The following is a 20692-nucleotide window of genomic DNA, read 5'->3' as shown; positions in this document are numbered from 1 at the left end:
AGATTAAGCAGCACAGATGGGGGGAGCCAAAGTGATGCAGATGGGTGGAAAACAGTGTTGCGGATGGGTGGGACAAAGTGATGCAGATGGGTGGAAAACAGTGGTGCGGATGCGGGAGAGACAGAGTTGTGCGGTTTGGGTGAACAGAACGACATGGATGGAGGTACAGAGTGGCATGGACGTGGGAAGACAGAGCAGTGCAGATGGATAAAGACAGATTGGTATGAATGAGAGAATACAGACTAGCATAATGGGAGAACACACCAGTAGGGATTGGGGAAGACAGATTGGTGCATATGGGGGGGAAGACAGAGTGGTGCAGGTGGGGGGGAGACAGTGCTACGGTTGGGGGGGACAGAGTGGTGCAGATGGAGGAAGAAAGACTGACACAGATGAGGGGAAAACAGAGTGGCGTGGCTGGGGGGAAGGTAGTGGTGCAGATGGAAGGAAATAGAGTGGCACGGATACAGGAAGACAGGGCGGAGATGCAGGAAGACCGGGCGGTGCAGATGGGGAAAGACAGATTGATGCGGATGAGAGAATAAAGACCTAGCACAGTTAGGAGACCACACAGCAGTAGATATTGGGGAAGATAGAGAACAATGGAAAAATGTTGCTTAATGCCATTCTTCACAACTTTTACAAGGACGCTAATAACAAGGATTTTAAACAATTTCAGGACCCCAAATAGTTTTATTAGGGCTATAGGAACACTTCTACATTGATCCCCAATGTTAGTGCATCTTTTTGGGGGGTTCAGACTAATTTCCCACATTCTGACAGTACATTCCGCCTGTTCTGCATTCGCCACTTGCCTGGCTAATATGGTGAAAAGCAGGGATGCGCACGATAAATTTTCTCGTCCAAAACACGCAATGTAGGCGGAAAGTCGGGTAAGCGGAACTTTTTAGCCGAGAGGAAATTAATTGAATACGGCCCCATGTCGGATCACAGGAGGGTTAAGTCATTCATTTGGGTCACTACCTCAGATACAGAGATTATAAAGGCAACAGAGATGTGATTTTGAATAATAAGCCATCAGGTATTAGACGTGATCTGTGGTACAAAGGCAAGGCACCAAATGTAATAGGGACCGAGTTTTTAGTGCAGGACAAACAAGCACCTTCTCACACATTTGGAAGCTGTGAGTTTGTCCCTAAACTTGCAAATGTAATAGGGTGCAAGCTTAAGGGTTCCAGTTTGACTCGCAAGTGAGTGTGTGCGAGTTATACTGTGGGTAATGCAATTTTCATTATAAGGTACGAGATACACAGAAGCATGCACAGATCAGTGTGATACGTGCATGCTTCAGTGTGAAAATAAGCAGTAAAAGTGTAAAGTGAGCGCATGTGTAATAAAATCATAAAACCTGCAGTCAGACCCCTATGTCTTTTCCCCCCGTATTTTCACAACCAGGACTGGCTCAGAAAAGCCTGGTGCTTGGATGCTCAAGGCAGCTCTGAAGTAGCGCTAGAGGCTGCAATGTGCCAATCCAGAAACCCTGTAAGACACATGCAGGTCCTGTGGGGCAGCGATGGTGACACACACAGAACCCCAGTTTGACCCTGGTCCTAGCTGAACTCTAAATTGCAAACATGAAGCTGCCCGGTATTTGTGGGCTACATGCAAAGCAGTCAGCATTTATTTACCCTGTTACTCTTTATTTTTTGCTTTGCTCCTAAATCTGTATCAGGTCCTATGGTGCATGCAAATGTTTTTTTTTTCACTAGTAAAGCCTGGTAACCTGCTCATTGTCCAACATATAATGAAGTCGACTAGGTTGATACACTTTCTGACAAGCACATCATGTTATTTGTATTGTTGAGAAAATGATCAATCTGTTATCACGTATACTGCACCTACTCTAGTAGGATAAAAATCACTAATACCACTTTGTATCTAGGATGAAAATCAATTTAAAAGAATATTTTCCTCTAGTTTGAGAGATTAGCATTGATCTCTTCTTGGGTTTTAACTTAAATATTGAAATCATTACTGAAATTAAAATAGTAATGTTTAATGATTAAAAGAGTCTTAATCATTATAATAATCAGCATCTGACAAAGGTTCATTTTCCATAGTGATTGCAGTCTAGCTCTCAGACCTGAACTGTGAGCAGAAAGATTATGATTGAAATTCAGAATGTTATTATTATTACTACTATTATCCATAATTCATAAAACACTGGCATTATGCTGTTCAATTTTAAAAAAGTTTCCAATAAATTAGACTTTACATGCTAAAGCACTAGTGACATACAAGAAGGGAGAATACCTATTGCTGGTGAGAACTTGCAAGGCAAGAAAAAAGGTATCAACTGAGATCTGAAATGAATGATGTGTGTAGGAAATTTGTAGATAGAATAATAAAACATAGAATGGGATAAAGGGGTATATGTAGTAACCTGCAACTTCTAGCAATTAAGCCTCTATATTTAAAGAGGCAATATTTTCAAATGTCCAATGAACCTGGTTTTCCCTTTTAAAATATTGCTGCTTTAATTATAGAGGCTAACTAGACAAAATCTCTTAGCTGCCTGCAACTCGCAAGCTATTATATATACCCCAAAAGCCTTCAGGTTCTCCATTTGGAAGTAGGAATGGATAATATGTTACACCATTGTTTGAGACAAAAAATGTGCATTTGGAAAGGTAACAAAAAAAATCAACAACTAATGGGAGCCAATCGAATGGAGATTTTTTAGGTGGAGATGGCAATCCTGCTGTGTCAGGGCTCCTGAAAAAAACAGGGATATTAAAAACTAGCTGGGCTACCAGGTGTTGCCCGGATTGAAGACTGGACCCTGCCTGTAACCTGGATAGCTATGCAAATTAGGAGTAAATGACAGTGCAGTTTCCATTTGGAATAGGGTTTATCAGGAGCAGACTGACCTACAACAGAAATTAGTATAGCTTCCAATATCACTTGAGTTTCAGAAATCACTGCAGAACAGAGGGGGTGATTCACCTGCGGACAGATATGCTATTGCAGCTGCTAACATGTTAACAGCTGCGATAGCTGTAATATGGTAAAGCAGCAGAAGATGACACGCTATCCTGCACGCATTACTGATCTGAGCTGTGTGCAAGAATGCAGCAACGGATCATCTGCGAACCCTTCGACCATGGGGTCACGCAAGCCGGCCACTGCAGATGAGTAAAAGAAGCCGTCAGCCTACGGAGATCCTGGCCTCTTCCCTTCCCCCCAAAGGTGGTGACACACCTCCATTTTTCGAAACGGAGGCCGTCGCCACCCACTTTCCACCCAGAAACGGCAGCAGACTGTCAATCACTGACAGTCTGCTGCCGGACTGCACGCAGGATCGCAGACCCGTACTGCAAATGCACAGTATGGGTCAGATGAATGCGCAGATTTTGCATGATCCCTGTCACTGCATCCCTGTCACTGCATTGTGGATTAATTATGCTGTCTGCCACAGTCTGAATAAGTTGCTCACGAGCCTGCCAGGCACTCTGCTAAGACCCCCCCGGGGCGGCTGCTGCAAGATGAGACAGTGAGTGAAATGCTTATAATGCGCATTGTTTAATGTCAAAGTTTATGATGCAAACACAGAGGGCTGACTAACGCCATATTTCATGTATGCGGCTGTTGGTAAAGTGATATAAAACAGCACTTTGGAAGAGAGGAGAGTGTGACAGTGTACTTATGAAGCCAGCCCCTCAGCCCCAGAACCTGTGTAATTTAAGAGTGTCCCAGTTTTATAGAATTGTGTGACAATGCGTGGCCCTGATGAAGTTCAAACTTAGGCAAAAACCTAATCTTGGTTAAACTACACCACCATGCCAAATTTGGTGGAGCTAGGTACAAGACTCTAGACGTGCATAAAAGACAAACAAATAGACACACACACACTTTCTAGCTTTTTATATATACTCGCAACCTGCCCCTGCTTTGCATGGGAGCAATTTCATCACGCCACAGCCCCCTGCATCTCATAACAACCTATGCCATGTCACTACAGTCCCCTGCATCTCGCCACAGCCTCCTGCTTCTTACTCCTAACCCCTGCATCTCACAACAGCCTCACGATTCTTACTCCTGCCCCCTGCATTTCACCACAGCATCCTATATTTCACCACTATCCCTTGCATCTCACCACTGGTCCCTGATTCTCTCTCCTGCTACTGGGTCTTACTACAGCCCCCTGAATTTCACCACAGGCCTCTGCATCTCACCACAACCCCCTGTTTCTCACTCCTGCCCCCTGCATCTCACCACTGTCACCACAATGCCCCCTGCTGCTGCTCTTCAGCTGGCTGGGGCCCGGCCACTGGGATGTGCTAGGATGGACAGGAGGATCATGAATGAGAGATTCGTATTGCAGTTACCATAAGCATTATCAGCCGAATGTCCCCGGGGCTGAGTCACCTGTGCATATTTCCGCAGCCTCAATGCACACCTCTCCCTGGTGTCACAAACCATGCTAGAAACCTCCGTCTCAGACCCCTACATCTTCCCATGTGGCTGTGCCATCACTACCTGCTGAGCCGTCGGCCTGTTGTTCCGGTGATGTCCGATGTGGGGCCTCCGCCTGAGGATCATCTGCAGCATACCCGCTGTTGCCTGTGTCCCTCTGCCGCAGATTCATGCGCACACGGCGCGCCAGTATACAAGTTTTCTGGAAAATGGGCGCGGCCATCTTGGGCCAGGTCAGGTGATACTCGTGCATCCAGTCAGCAGCTGTCTCAAGTTGCTTCAGCCAATCCGCTTCAGCCTTATGGTATAAAAGACCTTCCTGTAATACATGCTGGTTGCCAATGCAACAATGTCCATTGCTGCTGCATGACTTATGTTCCTAAGCTCCCGGTGTGAAACCTATGCTTCCTAGCATAGCTAGGCTGATTCTCACTTAGGACCTCATTCAGATGCGGTCGTTAGTTTCAAGTGATCGCACTGAATCAGGGCAGCTGCTTGCATCCTGAATGGCCGCCTCCTTGTCGATTGTTATGCTGTGGGTTACCACCCGCAGCTTAACGACTGACCAGGTTGATGGTCGCGATGGTGATCACCATCGCAACCATCGGGGCTTACGACCAGACCCTAAGGTTGGGTCTGGGCACTCGTAAGCCGAAGGGAGCTTTCTGCTCTGATGGAGCAGAAAGCTTCCCACTAACATCACTGATGATGTCAGTGCGGCCGACCACAAAACGGTAGGTGTTCGTAAAGGAACGCCTCCGTTTTGAAAACCACTCCCCTGGCCCGCCTATCCAAACGGGGGCAGCTGTTGATCAACAACGAGTTTCTGTGTCACTCCTGGGCTTGCTCACGCGCAGTGCGGCCGCTGCGCGTGCACAGGCCAAACCATCGAGTCGGTTACGAGCGCATCGGCGCTCGCGACCGAATGAGGTCCTTGATACCTACAGTATGTTCGTGAGTTCCCTGTGTGTTACCAGCTTTACTTCAGTCCGGAGTCATATTCCAAGTTCTACAAGTTCATTCCACGTTACTCCAGTCCGGAGTCATATTCCAAGTTCTACAAGTTCATTCCACGTTACTCCAGTCCGGAGTCAAATTCCAAGTTCTACAAGTTCATTCCACGTTACTCCAGTCCAGAGTCAAATTTGAAATTCTGCAAGTTCAATCCACGTTACTCCAGTCCGGAGTCATATTCCAAGTTCTACAAGTTCAATCCTCGTTGCTCCAGTCAAGAGTCAAATTCTATTCTTCAAGTTAATTCAGTTCCAAGTCTACAGTTTCTTCCTACAGTTCCTTTCCAAGTCCAGTGACTATTCAGAGACTTTTGTTTTACAGATTTATTCAGTATCTTCTAGTTGCTTTATCTCTGCACAGAGGACTATATTATAACATCTTATACCACAGTCTCCTCTATTATTGTATGAGCAGAAACTACATTACACCATCCAGTTTCACCTACCTGTTGGTTCAGGTGTCTCTGTCTTACAACCCAGTTCGGGTACACAACTCAAGTTCCCAAGTCCATGACAGTTTGCACTGGCCACATGGACCCGTCTGGTGCTCAGAGCCCTGGATCTGGTTCCAAACAGGATGTGTTGAGTCGTCTGGGAAGACAGGAGTCTGCTCCGGTGCAGTTGATGCAATACATACAAGATGTCTCTACTCGTTTGGACAATGTCCAGGCTCTTCTCTCTTGAACTTCTAGTAATCCTGCCCCAGCATCAGTAGTCTCTCCTCCAGTAGCCCGTCTTTCTCCTCCTAACAGGTTTGATGGGAATCCAAAATTTTGCACACAAGCGGCTGTGCAATTCCGTCCATTTAAAATGCAAATGCAGAAGGAGGTGTCAGACACCTCCTTGCTGCATCTGCGTAATCAAAGTGCTGTGATGCAGCCTGGGCTGAAGCTTACCACAGCCTGACCGGGTCCTGGCAGCTTGCAAGGCCAGGAAGTCTGCTCGCACCCATGCAGACCCTGGCCTCATCCCTTCCGGAAAATGGGGACGATATGCCCGTTGCCAGGAACGGTGCCCAGAAACGCCCCTGCTTCGCTTCCTAAATGCCGCTGCCTGTCAATCAGGCTGCAGCTGTGAGGCTCTGCGAGCGAACTCGCAGGCAGAGGGCTGCACATGCGCATTACACCTCCTGCATTCAGTCCTCCGACCATTGGAAATATGCGCTAACCATCGGGTTAGCGTACATCTCTGAATCAGGCCCTCTATTCCCAAATCTGAATCAGGCCCCCTGTCTTCCTCAGACATGATCCTACTCCAGTCCCTGACTCCCTCCCCTCTCTAGGCTGCTGCTAAGGAACAGGGCACATTGCCATCTCTGACTGACTCTCACTTTGCTGTTTCAGCACTATGGCCAGTTACTGTACTTCAACTTGATGTAAGGTTTGTTTTGTTTCAGTGTGGTAAGTCATAGTGTATTTTTACTTTACTTAAAGGCTGACATATCTTTCAGTTAACATCACGCTTCACATATCACACATGCAGAGGAGGGATGTGCGGGATTGGGGGTGGTGGCGAGAAGGTGGGGCCCCAGAGACATCACTGTACCGGGCCCCGAGATTTCTGTTGCCAACCCTGTGTGCATTCCATTGTGGCTGTCTGATTATAAAGTATTTCCAACTAATAGCATTTTAGCACTGGGCTGGTGTATTATAGGTACATACAGACATACATTCGTTCATCCATGCACATATATTGACTCTTTATATTGTGCATATTACAGTCAGAAGTAGAAGTTCGGATTGATCGTTCACTGTTGTGTCTTTCCTTCGCATTAATCATACTAATGCTTATAGGATTCAGGCTTAAGTACTATAGATTTTGTCATGTATCTTTAGATAATTGTTCAGTGTATATAATATTGAACCATCTACTGTGAATTCTAAAGATATTAGAAATGACAAAGGAGTGCTGTGGCTACATAAAGTCATGAGCACATAGTCTGAATGCTTTATATCAAACCATGAAAATAGGTGATAAATTACAGTAGGCAGCGTGTACAGCTTTCCCTTATAATATTTTGTTTGTCGTATTAATACATCAGTATGTGAACTAATATTGAACAATTATAAACAAAGAAATCAGAAATCATAATTTATCCAAAAATTATTTCGATGAGTTTTTTCAGCTGTTTTATAATTGTACCTAATATATAACCACATGTGTTTGTACTTCAAAGCTTGCAGAGCAAATGTTACTCTTGTAGTTTTTAATCATGAAGAAAGGGGGGAAGTAAATGTCAATTTCCTAGTGATACATCCTTTCCATGAGCACTGCCTTCTCATCACTAATGAAATATTTGGAATAATCCTCTTCCAGATCAAATGATGTGCTAATCAATCATACAGATGGTTACAGATACATACGGTGTAGAATTAAGAAATGATTATGTTATTGTAAAGAAGACATTTGTTTCTGTAACACAGCCTAATTGGAATGAGGAAAGAGGAATGTTGGGAATGGGTATGTAATGTCGGCTATCGGGATGCCTCCTGTCACAATACCGACAGAGGCATCCCGATGATTGGTGTCCCGACAGGGGTCGGGTAAGTATACTTACCCTCTCCCTTCTCCCCCTAACCTTAACCCTCCCTTCTTGTAGCCTAACCCTAACCTTCCCCATCCCACACCCTAACCCTCCCCATTAGTGCCCAAACCTAAGTTTCTCTTCTTCGTGCCTAAACCTTACCCTGCCCCCTTAGTGCCTAACCCTAATGCCCCCAGTGGTGCCTGACCCTAACCCTCTCCCCTAGGGGTACCTATCTCTAACCTCCCACCCCAAAAACTAACCCCGCTATGCTCCCTAAACCTAACCCTCCCCCCTGCGGCTAATGCTCAGGGCGCCCCAACTTACCTTTATTCAGGCACGCGTCCTCCTGGATTCCGGCGTCGGGATTAAGATAGGCATCGGTATCGAGGTTGCCGGTCTCATAACTACATCCCGAATGTTTGTATTATTGAGGGAAGATAATTTATTGCTCGCTATTATTTTTTCCCATTATCACACTTAAATCTTTATTATCTTTATTCTCACACATGCTGTTTACATTTCTCACAATCCTCTTTGTGCAAAGCTGTTGTGAGCTACCAATAAAGTAACAATTAGTAATCTAGTAATATTATTTGATACATGTACATAATATTTAACTCATAAGTAAAATCCAAAAGTAAAATAATTAAACGGAATAACATTAATTTAAAATTTGTTTTTTAATTTGATTTCAAAGCTGGAAAGTGTTTAGAAACTTAGTGTTCCTTAGTGTTAGTCTATGCTTAACATGTTGTGCCCACCTACTATTTATATATACAGTATAGATCAGCTGTGAGCAGTATCTATTAAAAACCAACCCTTTTAAATATTGTCTCATTGTGGCAGCCGATATGCAGATGTGTGAAGCCCTTACCAGGAAACTCAATGTCAATAACACTCTTGTTTTGCAATGATGTGGCCAGGGCTGTTTGTGTCCCTGGCAACACAATTGCTTTGCATAGTTCAGTGCAGAATAGTACATGTCTGCATTGATAGAGAGAAATCCTGTAACATCATCATGAGTGGAAGCAGAGAGCTGAGAGTCAAATCGTTCTGCACTTATGAATCTGATGTACTTGGATCAAATAGTGGCTTGCATAGCAATTATCGGTAGATTCAGATTAAAGTAAGTTAAAAAATAATAAATAAAACTAGATAAATGTAATAAAGAAATTTAGACATAGCATAAAAAAATCTACCTTTGGGCCTAGTCCTTATGTATATTTTTCATGGACAGAAATATATGGGGTGCAGTGGGTGTAACTACTATAGGACTTGAATGAGAGTGAGCCTGCCAGTGCTGGATCGACCCCTTTGTCAGACACGGCACCTCCTGATGCCCTCACCCTGCTAACAAAGTGCAGATTGCAGACATCTACCGAGCCAGCTCATTCATACTGGGTGAAAGTGGTTAAGAGGAGACTTGGGTGGCCGGGGATGCCAACATGGACCAAAGATTTGCTATTAGCCAAAGCTTTGAGCAATAGAGCTGGCCGCACCTACCGGGCAAGGGTGGTACTTGTTTTTTTTTTTTTTTTTTAATATATTAGGAGCTAGAACTCTCTTACTGTACTTGGACTATATCAACCGGCCCTTTATCTGCACCACTCTGTCTCTAAAAGCATAGAACAGTACAATGCATGCTGCAAGTGCTCAAATGTTAATATTGTGCTTGTGAGTTGGACTTATTTTCAACTCTCCATGAACTCCTCTGTTTCTGTGCATGAAGTTCTATGTGGGAGGGGGAGTGGTGTGGGCACTGCCCCAATGCCATTCCTAACTAATATGCACTTTCTGTCTAGTTTAATATTATGCTCCATAGAGTGCCATCATTTTCTAGTTCATTAATCAATCAATATCTTTGTCATTAACAAATAGTAATTAACATGTTTGCAAGTCATCTACAATCATAAAAAACTATTTAGCCTATTCTTAACTGTTGGAAAAATAATTCTTTTTTAATGAAGTGGTAGAGCATAATATTGCTCTATATCGTCTATTCAGGGGTAACCAGCGTAATAAGCCATAGCTTGGATTGTGATGCATCTTTTAGTATTCCCCTCGCTTTCCTTAAAATGTTCTTTTCATAGATCATGTGGACACTTGGCAACTATAGGCCAGTCACAAGCCCTGCTGTCTTCTCCACCCTTTCCAAGGATCTCTGCTCAATGGGTATGCAATTTCTATACCAAACGACAATGCCATAAGGTTAGGACACTTTCCATAACACAGCCATAAAAATGAACTAAACTTTCCCCACTCATACCTGATGCCCGCATTTTCCTTAGGAAAAATAATCACTGCTGGGCTTTTATTTTATCACAAATGAAGTATGTAGGATCCATGGCAGATCATTTCAAATAAATAACCCTAATAATCTTAAAGACGCCACCACCTTAACAACTATGCCATTCAAGACGACCAGTTGGAGGGGCTGCCTCTTTTTCCTCCAGAAATCCAATATCCTCTCTATTGTTTTCTTTACATTTAAAATTAATTGATTTTCAACACTCCATTTCTCTAACCTGGAAATGTTATTCCTATAGCCTAGGTCATCATCATTCTTAATTAAACCATCAAATGCAATATTGTCTGCAAACTTAATAATGTGAACTAGCCTAGAAATTGGAGCACAATCATGAGTAAACAGAAAGTACAGCAGGGGGCTTATAAACAATCCTGTATTCATCACAACCTGCCTTAAAATTGTTTGTCTATTTTAACAGACTGTGACCTATTTGTTAGAAAGTCTAAAATTTTTATTAGTATATTGTATATTAACAACGAAGACTTCTGTTCCTGTAAAGCAGTTTAAACCTTTCCATACTTTGAACACATGCTCATTGATTTCACAATAAAGAACAAGCATTATTCCACAGAATAGTTGTGTTGGACTTGGTTGTAACTGCTATCTAATTATGTAGAATGTACAGTGTAATGCATTAATTATACAAGTAAAGAGTGTTTGTTATGTCAGGCACTAAGAGCTGTTAGATGTGTAGCTATCTGATATATTGGTGACAATAAGCACATAAGGAGCACACCAATACCAAAACTGAATACAAATCAGTAGACAGGGACACTATCAAATATTACATAAGAGCACTTTATAGGGTCATAGGTTTTAAGGGTTTCCTAACATTGGCCGAGAAGAACAAAGCTAATAAAAAAGGCATTAGCTAATACAATTTCAAGGACAATAAATATATATTAAGAACTAATGCAAGGCTTGTCTATGATGAAGCACTTGCATTAGTAGCCAAATCACTATCTTATTTAGGTCACAATAAGAATGTATATAATGCATATGGTCTTCTTCACCCAACCTTGTTTAGCCTGCATGCCAGGACCGTTAGGCGATGTATCCATCGGGTACATTGGGCACCTGCCACTAGTGAGGATGGTAATGGTTGGGTGTTTATGTGGGAAGGTACTAAGTTACATCCCTATGTAATGTAGCAAGATACGAAGTTGGAAACATGGGCAAATTTGTTCTGACTTTAGGAACAGTTACATGCATGGAATAAAATGTCTGCTTTTGCACACGTATACTGGGCAGCTCTTCTTTTACATTGCAAGTTAGAGTCCAGCTAGGCCCACCGCTAAGCTAGGAAATGAATCCTTCCCACTCTAATTATATCTGCCTGTAAGCAAAAGCCCCTGTGCTGCATTTCTAAACATGTAGACAGTCCATTTGGATTAGCAAAAATGATGGCGATTGACACCTATGGTTGTTTTACTGCATTTAGCTGGCAGATTGTTTGCATATTCCTTCAAAAAAGGTATATCCTACACAAGAGAACAAGCTTTTTTGATTCCAAAAACATGTTTTATGGAAATATTCACTGACCTGTTTCATAGCTTAGGAGCGCAATTAGAACTCAACATATAAGCACAGCTAAGGGCAGATTCAATTACATTGCACAGTTATCTCCCAGTTATATTAGACTGATTCTGCTCGGGCCTCCATAGGTTGCCAGCAGAACCAGCCTTCTGTGAGTTAATGCGTGTAGCCTCCAGAAAGCCATTCCAGCGGCTTCTGCGCATAATTGAATCTGCCCCCATGTAATTATTAAACTAACAGAAGTAAAGCTTTACACTTCTTGAATATAAAAAAAGAATGTATGGAAAATTATCTCTATATATGAAATATTACATCTATAAAATTATGTTTCAACAGCCAAAAACAGTTGTGTGAAGAACCATCTCTTCCTCCTCCATTAGATTTCACCACTCGTACTGATATGGCCTTGCGAAAAATTATGGAAGATCAGGTAAGCATAGTATATATGTGTGTAAATATATTGAATTGCGAACCAGTCAGAAGTGGTTCAAGGCTGATTAATCCATCTTTGGCTTGATAAACAAGCATGTAAGTGAAATCATTGGGAAGCATAGCCTTCATGCTGCAGGACACATCTCTCCATCACGCCACTGCACTTCCGGTCCTGGGATCCGACACTTGATCCCAGTGGCGGCTCCCGCTGCAATGCCTGCTAGGCTGGCCCGTCCATGACACTGCTGCTTGGCAGGCACAGCATCGCAGAGACAATGGATAGCTGGCCGGCACCACGGACCCGGCGGTAAAGGCAAGCAGCGGGGAGGACGCCTCTCCAACCCAGCGCCCCCTGCATTGCTTACCGCACTGACTGCATCCAGCCGGCCCTGGGTGGAGGCGACGTTTGGCCTGGTGTGGTGTATGTAATTATGTGGCCCAGGATCTTCTATGTACCAAAAAAGGAACTGCGCTCCACTAGACTATGATCTCTCTATATATAGGCACTGTGCAAGCCCAAACATATATTAGACATATTTAATATAAGAAAAATAATCCATAAAAATCTTTACATAAGCACATATCATACAAATATCTTACATAAACATATTTAAGATATACCACTTCTACCCCATATCTTCCCTTTCATACATCTCCCACTGTGAGAGATCCCATTGTGTGCAGAGAAACCATCCTATCTTCTTATATTCAATATATCTAATATACTCTATTAGCAAACCTGTACCATTGCCTTTGGGCATGTCCCATGATTCGTGGATTTTGACTCCAGGTTCATGCCTACTCTATTGCTAATTTAGTCAACTACGTTCCTTTTGCACCAGAACGGGCCTTGTTTGGAATGATTCCCCCCCGTACCCAGGTTACTCAAGGTGGTAGAGGCCTTTTACTGGCAATAAGCGTTGCGGCTTGTAAGGCTATCCTGCAGACCTGGATACACCCACTCTCACTTTCGCTTTTCAAAGCTCAGCTATTTGTCCAAGGTGACCTCAACCCAATTCATTCTGAACAAAGATCTTAAAAAGAAAAAAATATTCCTTATGTGAGAAAGTTATATAAATACCCTTTCTACCACTAGGCGTTCCCAAATCCACCATAGTTTACAGAACTCGTCCTGGTATATTTTACAACAGCTAATGACCCTCCGATATGACTATAAAGTGGGATCTGTTCATTGTGAACTATTTTTTATATATATATTTTTTCTACATACATTATTAGTGGGCCAGCGAGCTACCTAGTTTTTCTGCTGTTCTTCAAATTTGTTATATCATCTCCTTTTTTTGCACTAAATCTATATGTGCTGAAACGTATTGGTTTCTCCCTTTATTGTCTGGATGATGCTACAAACCCTCTGTGTTATTGTACTATTACTTATTATTGTCATCCGTTTTTTTTCAATGAACACTTGCTCTTATTACAATGTTTGTGTATATGACACTTGATATGTCAATAAAAAATAATTGTTTTAAAAAAATAAATATTTATACGTGTGTGTGTGTGTTTATATATATATATATATATATATATATATATATTACAAAGCAGTGGCACTCACGGGTCTTGTAGCCAAAGAATGAGCCAACTATTGTGTTGTGTAGTTCGACGTTTCGGTCACAGAATTACTCTTATGATAAAAGTCATTCTGTGACTGAAACGGCGAACTACACAGCACGATTGTTGGCTCATTCCTTGGCTACAAGACCCGTGAGTGCCACTGCTTTGTACTATATTGATTAGGTGTTTTACCTCTGATGACACCAGGACAAGGTTTTCTTTAATTATTGTGGAGTGCCAGCTTCGTGTATTCTATATATATATATATATATATATATATATATATAGTATATATATATTAGGGGTGTGCACCCGGCCACTTTTCGTGTTTTGTGTTTTGGATCTGGATCTTTCTTCGTGTTTTGGATCTGGATTGGTTTTGTCAAAACCACCCTTCCGTGTTTTGGGTTCTGGGTTTTGTGTTTTGGATCTGTATTTTAAAAAAAAAAACGCATAAAAACAGCTAAAATCACAGAATTTGTGGGTTTTTCTGCTCCTATGCTATTATTAACCTCAATAACCTTAATTTCCACTCATTTCCAGTCTATTCTGAACACCTCACACCTCACAATAATGTTTTTATGTCCAAAAGGTTGCACCGAGGTAGCTGGATGACTATGCTATACGAGTGGGCGGCACAAACACGTGACCCATCTAGGAGTGACACTGCAGTGGCAGAAAGGATGGCAGTTTGAAAAACTAGGCCCCAAACAGTACATAATGCAAAGAAAAAAAAGAGGTGCAAGATGGAATTGTCCTTGGGCCCTCCCACCCACCCTTATGTTGTATAAACAGGACATGCACACTTTAACAAACCAATCATTTCAGCGCCAGGGTCTGACACACGACTGTGGCTGAAATGATTGGTTCGTTTGGGCCCCCACAAAACAAGCTGGCAATTAATCTGTCCCTGCACAAACTGGCTCTACGGAGGCAAGATGTCGTCCTCATCCTCCTCATCCACCGATTCCTCACCCTCTTCAGTGTTGTGTACATCCTCATCCTCACAGAGTATTAATTCGTCCCCACTGGAATCCACCACCACAGGTCCCTATGTACGTTCTGGAGGCTGGTCTCCCTGGAAGAGTTGATAATTCATTTTTATGAACATCATCTTCTCCACATTTTGTGGAAGCAACCTCCTACGCCTTTCGCTGACAAGGTTCCCGGCTGCACTAAACACTCTTACGGAGTACACACTGGAGGGGGGGCAACTCAGATAAAATAGAGCCAGTTTGTACAGGGGCCTCCAAATTGCCTCTTTTTCCTGCCAGTACAGGTACGGACTGTCTGACATGCCTACTTGGATGCTGTCACCGATGTAATCCTCCACCATTCTGTCAATGGTGACAGTATCATATGCAGTGACAGTAGACATGTCAGAAATTGTTGCCAGGTCCTTCAGTCCGGACCAGATGTCCAAACTTGGTCCTGCATCACCACCAGCGGGTTGCTTTGGATACCTATGTTTTTTCCTGGCAGCCCCAGTTGCGGGAGAAAATGAAGAAGGAGCTGTTGTGTTGCCACTTTCCGCTTCAGCTGACAGTGTTTTCACTAGCAGGTCTTTGCACATCTGCAGGCTTGTGTTGGCCGGAAAGAGAGACACCACATAGGCTTTAAACCTAGGATCGAGCACGGTGGCCAAAATGTAGTGGTCTGATTTCAACAGATTGACCACCCTGGAATCCTGGCAAAGCGAATGAAGGGCTTCATCCACAAGTCCCACATGCTGAGTGGAATCGCTCCGTCTTAGCTCCTCCTTCACTTTCTCCAGCTGCTTCTGCAAAAGCCTGATGAGGGGAATGACCTGACTCAAGCTGGAGTGCCTGAACTGACTTCACGTGTGGCAAGTTCGAAGGGCTGGAGAACCTTGCACAACATGGAAATCATTCTCCACTGTGCTTGAGTAAGGTGCATACCCCCTCCTTTGCCTATGTCATAGGTGGATGTATAGGCTTAAATGGCCCTTTGCTGTTCCTCCATCCTCTGAAGCATATAGAGAGTTGAGTTCCACTGGTCACAACCTCTTGCTTCAGGTGATGGCGGGGCAGGTTCAAGAGTGTTTGCTGGCGCTCCAGTCTTCAGCACGCAGTCGCTGAATGGCGAAAGTGGCCCAACATTTTTCAAAGCGTCTCCTGCACGCCCCTGCCGCTTTTCAGAAAATTCTGCACCACCAAGTTTATTGTGTGAGCAAAACATGGGATGTGCTGGAATTTGCCCAGATGTAATGCCCGCACAATATAATAGTGGCGTTGTCAGATATCACAAATCCCCAGGAGAGTCTAAGTGGGGTAAACCACTGGGCGATGATTTCCCTCAGTTTCTCTAAGAGGTTGTCGGCGGTGTGCCTCTTACTGAAACCGGTGATACACAGCGTAGCCTGCCTTGGAACGAGCTGGCGTTTCTGAGATGCTGCCACTGGTGACGCTGCTGTTGTTGCTGTGTAAGGTGATACATCTACCCAGTGGGCTGTCACAGTCATATAGTCCTTAGTCTGCCCTGTTCCACTTGTCCACATGTCCGTGGTTAAGTGGACATTGGGTACAACCGCATTTTTCAGGACACTGAGGACACTTTTTCTGACGTTTCTGTACAGTCTCGGTATCGCCTGCCTAGTGAAGTGGAATCTAGACGGGATTTGGAACCGGGGACACACCCTACCTCCATCAATTGTCTAAATCCTACTGCACTAATGGCGGATACCGGACGCATGTCTAACACCAACATAGCAGTCAAGGCCTCAGTTATACGTTTTGCTTCAGGATGACTGCTGTCGTACTTCATCCTCGCTAAGGACTGTTGGAGGGTCAATTGTTTAGTAAAAGTAGTGGTGTTCCTACTTCCTCTCTGGGATGATGAACGACTCCCGGCAGCAGTAGGCATAGCAATGCAGGATCCTCCGGAGGAATCCCGGATAGGAGAGTCAGTCATGCCAGTGACATGGCCTGCAGGACTACTTCCGATCCTGACTAAGGAGGAAATTGACGAGGAGGGAGTTGACGGTGTGGTTTGCAGGTGCTTGGATACAACAGGACAAAGGGATTTAGGTGTCCTGTTGTATCCAAGCGCCTGCTTACGGTCTTAGCCAAAGTTTCTGAAGTTGACAGTAACTTTTTATGAACGCGCTGCAGGTGACGTATAAGGGAGGATGTTCCTAGGTGGTTAATGTCCCTAGCCCTACTTATTTCACCTTTACATATGGTACATATGGCAAGACAGTTGTTGTCCGGATTTGGATAGAAATATTGCCAGACCAAAGAGGTGGAATGTTTGGTCTTCTGCCCAGGCAAATGGGCTTTTTTATCCCACGGACAACAACTGTCTCCCCCGGAGCCTGATTTAATCAAACCACATCACCATCAGAATCCTCCTCGCCAACTTCCTTCTCAGCGCCAGCTACACCAGTATCCTCATCCTGTTGTACTTCAACAGTGACATTTTGCATATCAGCAAGTGGACTGTGGGTGCTCCTTTCAGCACTTGCAGAGGGCGTGCAAATGGTGGAAAGAGCCACCTCTTCCTGTCCAGTGCTGGGAAGGTCAGGCATCGCAACCGCCACCACACTTGGACTCTCCTTGGGGATTTGTGATATCTTCTTAGAACGCACAGTTCTTCGCTGTGCTTTTGCCAGCTTAACTCGTTTGATTTTTTTAGCGGGATGAGGGCTTTCATCGTCATGTGAAGCTGAACCACTAGTCATGAACGTAGGGATAGACCTTAGCCGTTCCTTGCCACTCCGTGTCGTAAATGGCATATTGGCAAGTTTACGTTTCTCCTCAGATGATTTAAATGTTTTTTTTAAGGTCATTTTCCTGAATTTTGTCATTTGTGATTGTATATGCCCTCTACTATGACATTGGGCATCGGCCTTGGCAGACGACGTTGATGGCTTGTTATCGTCTATGTCATGACTAGTAGCAGCAGCTTCAGCACTATGAGGAAGTGGTTCTTGATCTTTCCCTATTTTATTTTTATCGGAGAAAGTTTGGTCCTCCATTTATGTTATATTGATATATACGTGCGGCTAAGGCGCACACAAACACAGAAAATAATTTTTTATTATTTTTGGAGACTAGTGCACTTTGTGGGTTACACCACCCTTTAAGAAATGAGCCAGCCGGCTCTTTACTTATGGGACACAGGCGCACGCTTGGCGCTGCTCCTTTGTTGATGCACGTGCAGTGCAGATAATTCACAAACACAGAAGAAAATGTTTTATTTTTGTTGGAGTGCACTTTGGGGGTTGCACCACCCTTTAACGGTCAAGCCAGCCAGCCCTTTACGTATGACACAGGCGCATGCTTTACGCTACTTTGTTGATAACCGTGCGGCCACAGTGCACACAATTCACAAACACAGAAAATATTTTTTTATTTTGTTTGGAGTGCACTCTGAGGGTTACACCACCCTTTAACAGCCAGACGCACGCTTGGCGCTGCTGCTTTGAGGATGCACGTACAGTGCAGATAATTCACAAACACAGAAGAAAATGTTTTATTTTTGTTGGAGTGCACTTTGGGGGTTGCACCACCCTTTAACGGTCAAGCCAGCCAGCCCTTTACGTATGACACAGGCGCATGCTTTACGCTACTTTGTTGATAACCGTGCGGCCACAGTGCACACTATTCACAAACACAGAAAATATTTTTTTATTTTGTTTGGAGTGCACTTTGGGGGTTACAGCACCCTTTAACGGTCAAGCCAGCCGGCCCTTTACTTATGACACAGGCGAACGCTTGACGCTACTTTGTTGATGCTTGGGCGGCTACTGTGCACACAATTCACAAAGACAGAAAAAATGAAGAATTGTTTATTTTTTTGTGGAACGCACTTTGGGGGGTTACACCACCCTTTAACAGACAGATGCACGCTTGGTGCTGCTGCTTTGAGGATGCACGTACAGTGCACACAATTCACAAACACAGAAAAAAAATAATATGTTTTGGAGTGCACTTTGGGGGTTACAGCACCCTTTAACGGATGAGCCAGCCGGCCCTTTACTTATGACACAGGCGCATGCTTGGCGCTACTTTGTTGATGCACGTGCGGCTACTGCGCACACAATTCACAAACACAGAAAAAATATTATATCACTTGGGGGGAGCACCCCTGATGGACAGAGCACCCCCTGGACAACACTACAGCACCCCTTTAGGACTGGGACACTGCACAGGACTTTGGAGTGGACACAGCCCCTATGGACAACTGACTGCACAACACAGCTCAGCCAGCCCCTATGGACTTTGGAGGAGTGGACACAGCCCCTATGGACAACAGCAGCACAGCACAACACAGCCAGCCCCTATGGACTTTGGAGGAGTGGACACAGCCCCTATGGACAACAGCAGCACAGCACAACACTACACTACACTGCACTACACTACACAGCCCAGCCACCCCTAACTCCAACCCTCCCTCTTCACTATCCACAGCCGAGTGAGAAAATGGCGCCAACGCGGGTACCTTATGTAGAATCCAAAACCCGCGAGACCCGGAAGGCGGGATGATGACGTTTTGCCTTGATTTCAGATCCGAGTCAGGCAGGAAAAGTCGAGCCTGACTCTGATTGGCCTCGGATCGGGGGGGTTCGGATTTCAGAAATCTGAGCCAGCTCACCCCTAATAAATATATATATATATATATATATATATATATATATATTATATAATATATGTTTGGGCTTGCCATAGCCTTAACTACACATTTTGGTGCCCTGTGCCAGATAGATCATCAGCGCCACCCCCATCATTCTTTGAAGGGTACAGTCTTCCAGGGGAGGGGCATACCCTTTTGTCTATAATCCCAGCACCCTCAAGTCTGCACCCCCAGTTCCTGCAGCCTGATGTCTGTGTCCCAAGTTCCTGCACCCTAATCTCTGTGTCACTAGAACCATCACCTCCATGTCTGTGTCCCCAGTTGCTGCACCCTAATCTCTGTGTCATTAGAACCATCACCATGCCTGTGTCCCCAGGTAAGTATCCCCAGATAAGGTAAGTCTGAGTTTTCTCCAATAAGTGTTTATTTAAAATTACTGTATATATGTTTCTGTTACATACTATTTATATTCAGTATATATATTATTTTTATTGTACAGTGGGAAAAAGAGTTAAACATTAGGATGAAAGAAGCAAAAGAAGAGATGGACAATGATCAGCAAGAAAAACAGAAGAAAGAAGAAGGACATTTCCAAGAAATAATGAAAAAAAGAGAGCAAAAGCTAAAGAAAACAAGCAAACCTTATGAACTCTCTTAATCTATGAAAACATAAATCAATGGCTATAATAAAATGAATAGAATTGCTATAGATACACATGTCCCATTCACTGCAGAATTGCCAATATGCTCTATTGACGGTTTATATGTTCCATTTGTAAGAAGTTATGTATTGAAATTCAGTTTTATGATAGTGAAAATGTAATAAATTATTCTAGGTATCTTTCCCTATCAGTAACAGGTATTTCTTGGTACAGTATGATTGCATTCTAAGGTTAAAAAGTTCTCCCTTTTTCAATTATTTAAAAAAAAGATACCATAATGCAGGGGTGGGGAACCTTTTTTCTGCCGGGGGCCGTTTGGATATATATAACATTATTCGCGGGCCTGGTGACATCACACGGGGGCGGGGCCACAATCACCGGTCATTACAGCAATGCCCGGAGCATCATGAGTATGCTCCGGCTAGCCGTAAGGGTAGCGGTGTGACCATCTGAAGCGTCCTAAGGACAGTCCAGGTGGCACTGCTGCATATATTCTAGGCACCCTAGTAGCCAGATGAGGCTAGCAGAAAACATCTCCGAGGGCCAGACCAAATGATTCTGCAGGCCTTATACTGCCCTCTGGCCTGAGGTTCCCCATCCCTGCCAT

The 20692-nt window shown here is 43.9% G+C and overlaps 1 protein-coding gene across 1 annotated transcript in view; it reads left to right on the top strand.

Moving 5' to 3' along the window:
- TMEM232 (transmembrane protein 232) overlaps nucleotides 1–20361 on the top strand; it is a 148539-nt gene extending 128178 nt beyond the window's left edge. The window contains exons 12-13 of the mRNA XM_088477679.1: nucleotides 12158–12251; nucleotides 19923–20361. Of these exons, the coding sequence (XP_088333805.1) occupies nucleotides 12158–12251; nucleotides 19923–20081 (253 nt within the window). The 3' untranslated portion in view covers nucleotides 20082–20361. The remainder of the gene's footprint in view (nucleotides 1–12157; nucleotides 12252–19922) is intronic.
- The last annotated feature ends 331 nt before the right edge of the window (nucleotides 20362–20692 follow it).

This window comes from Taudactylus pleione, unplaced genomic scaffold (assembly GCF_031769625.1).
Source record: "Taudactylus pleione unplaced genomic scaffold, aTauple2 ptg000202l, whole genome shotgun sequence".
In the NCBI taxonomy this organism is placed as follows: Eukaryota; Metazoa; Chordata; class Amphibia; order Anura; family Myobatrachidae; genus Taudactylus; species Taudactylus pleione.
The sequence above is the reverse complement of the archived record's forward strand: the minus strand, read 5'-3'. Positions and strand labels throughout refer to the sequence as shown.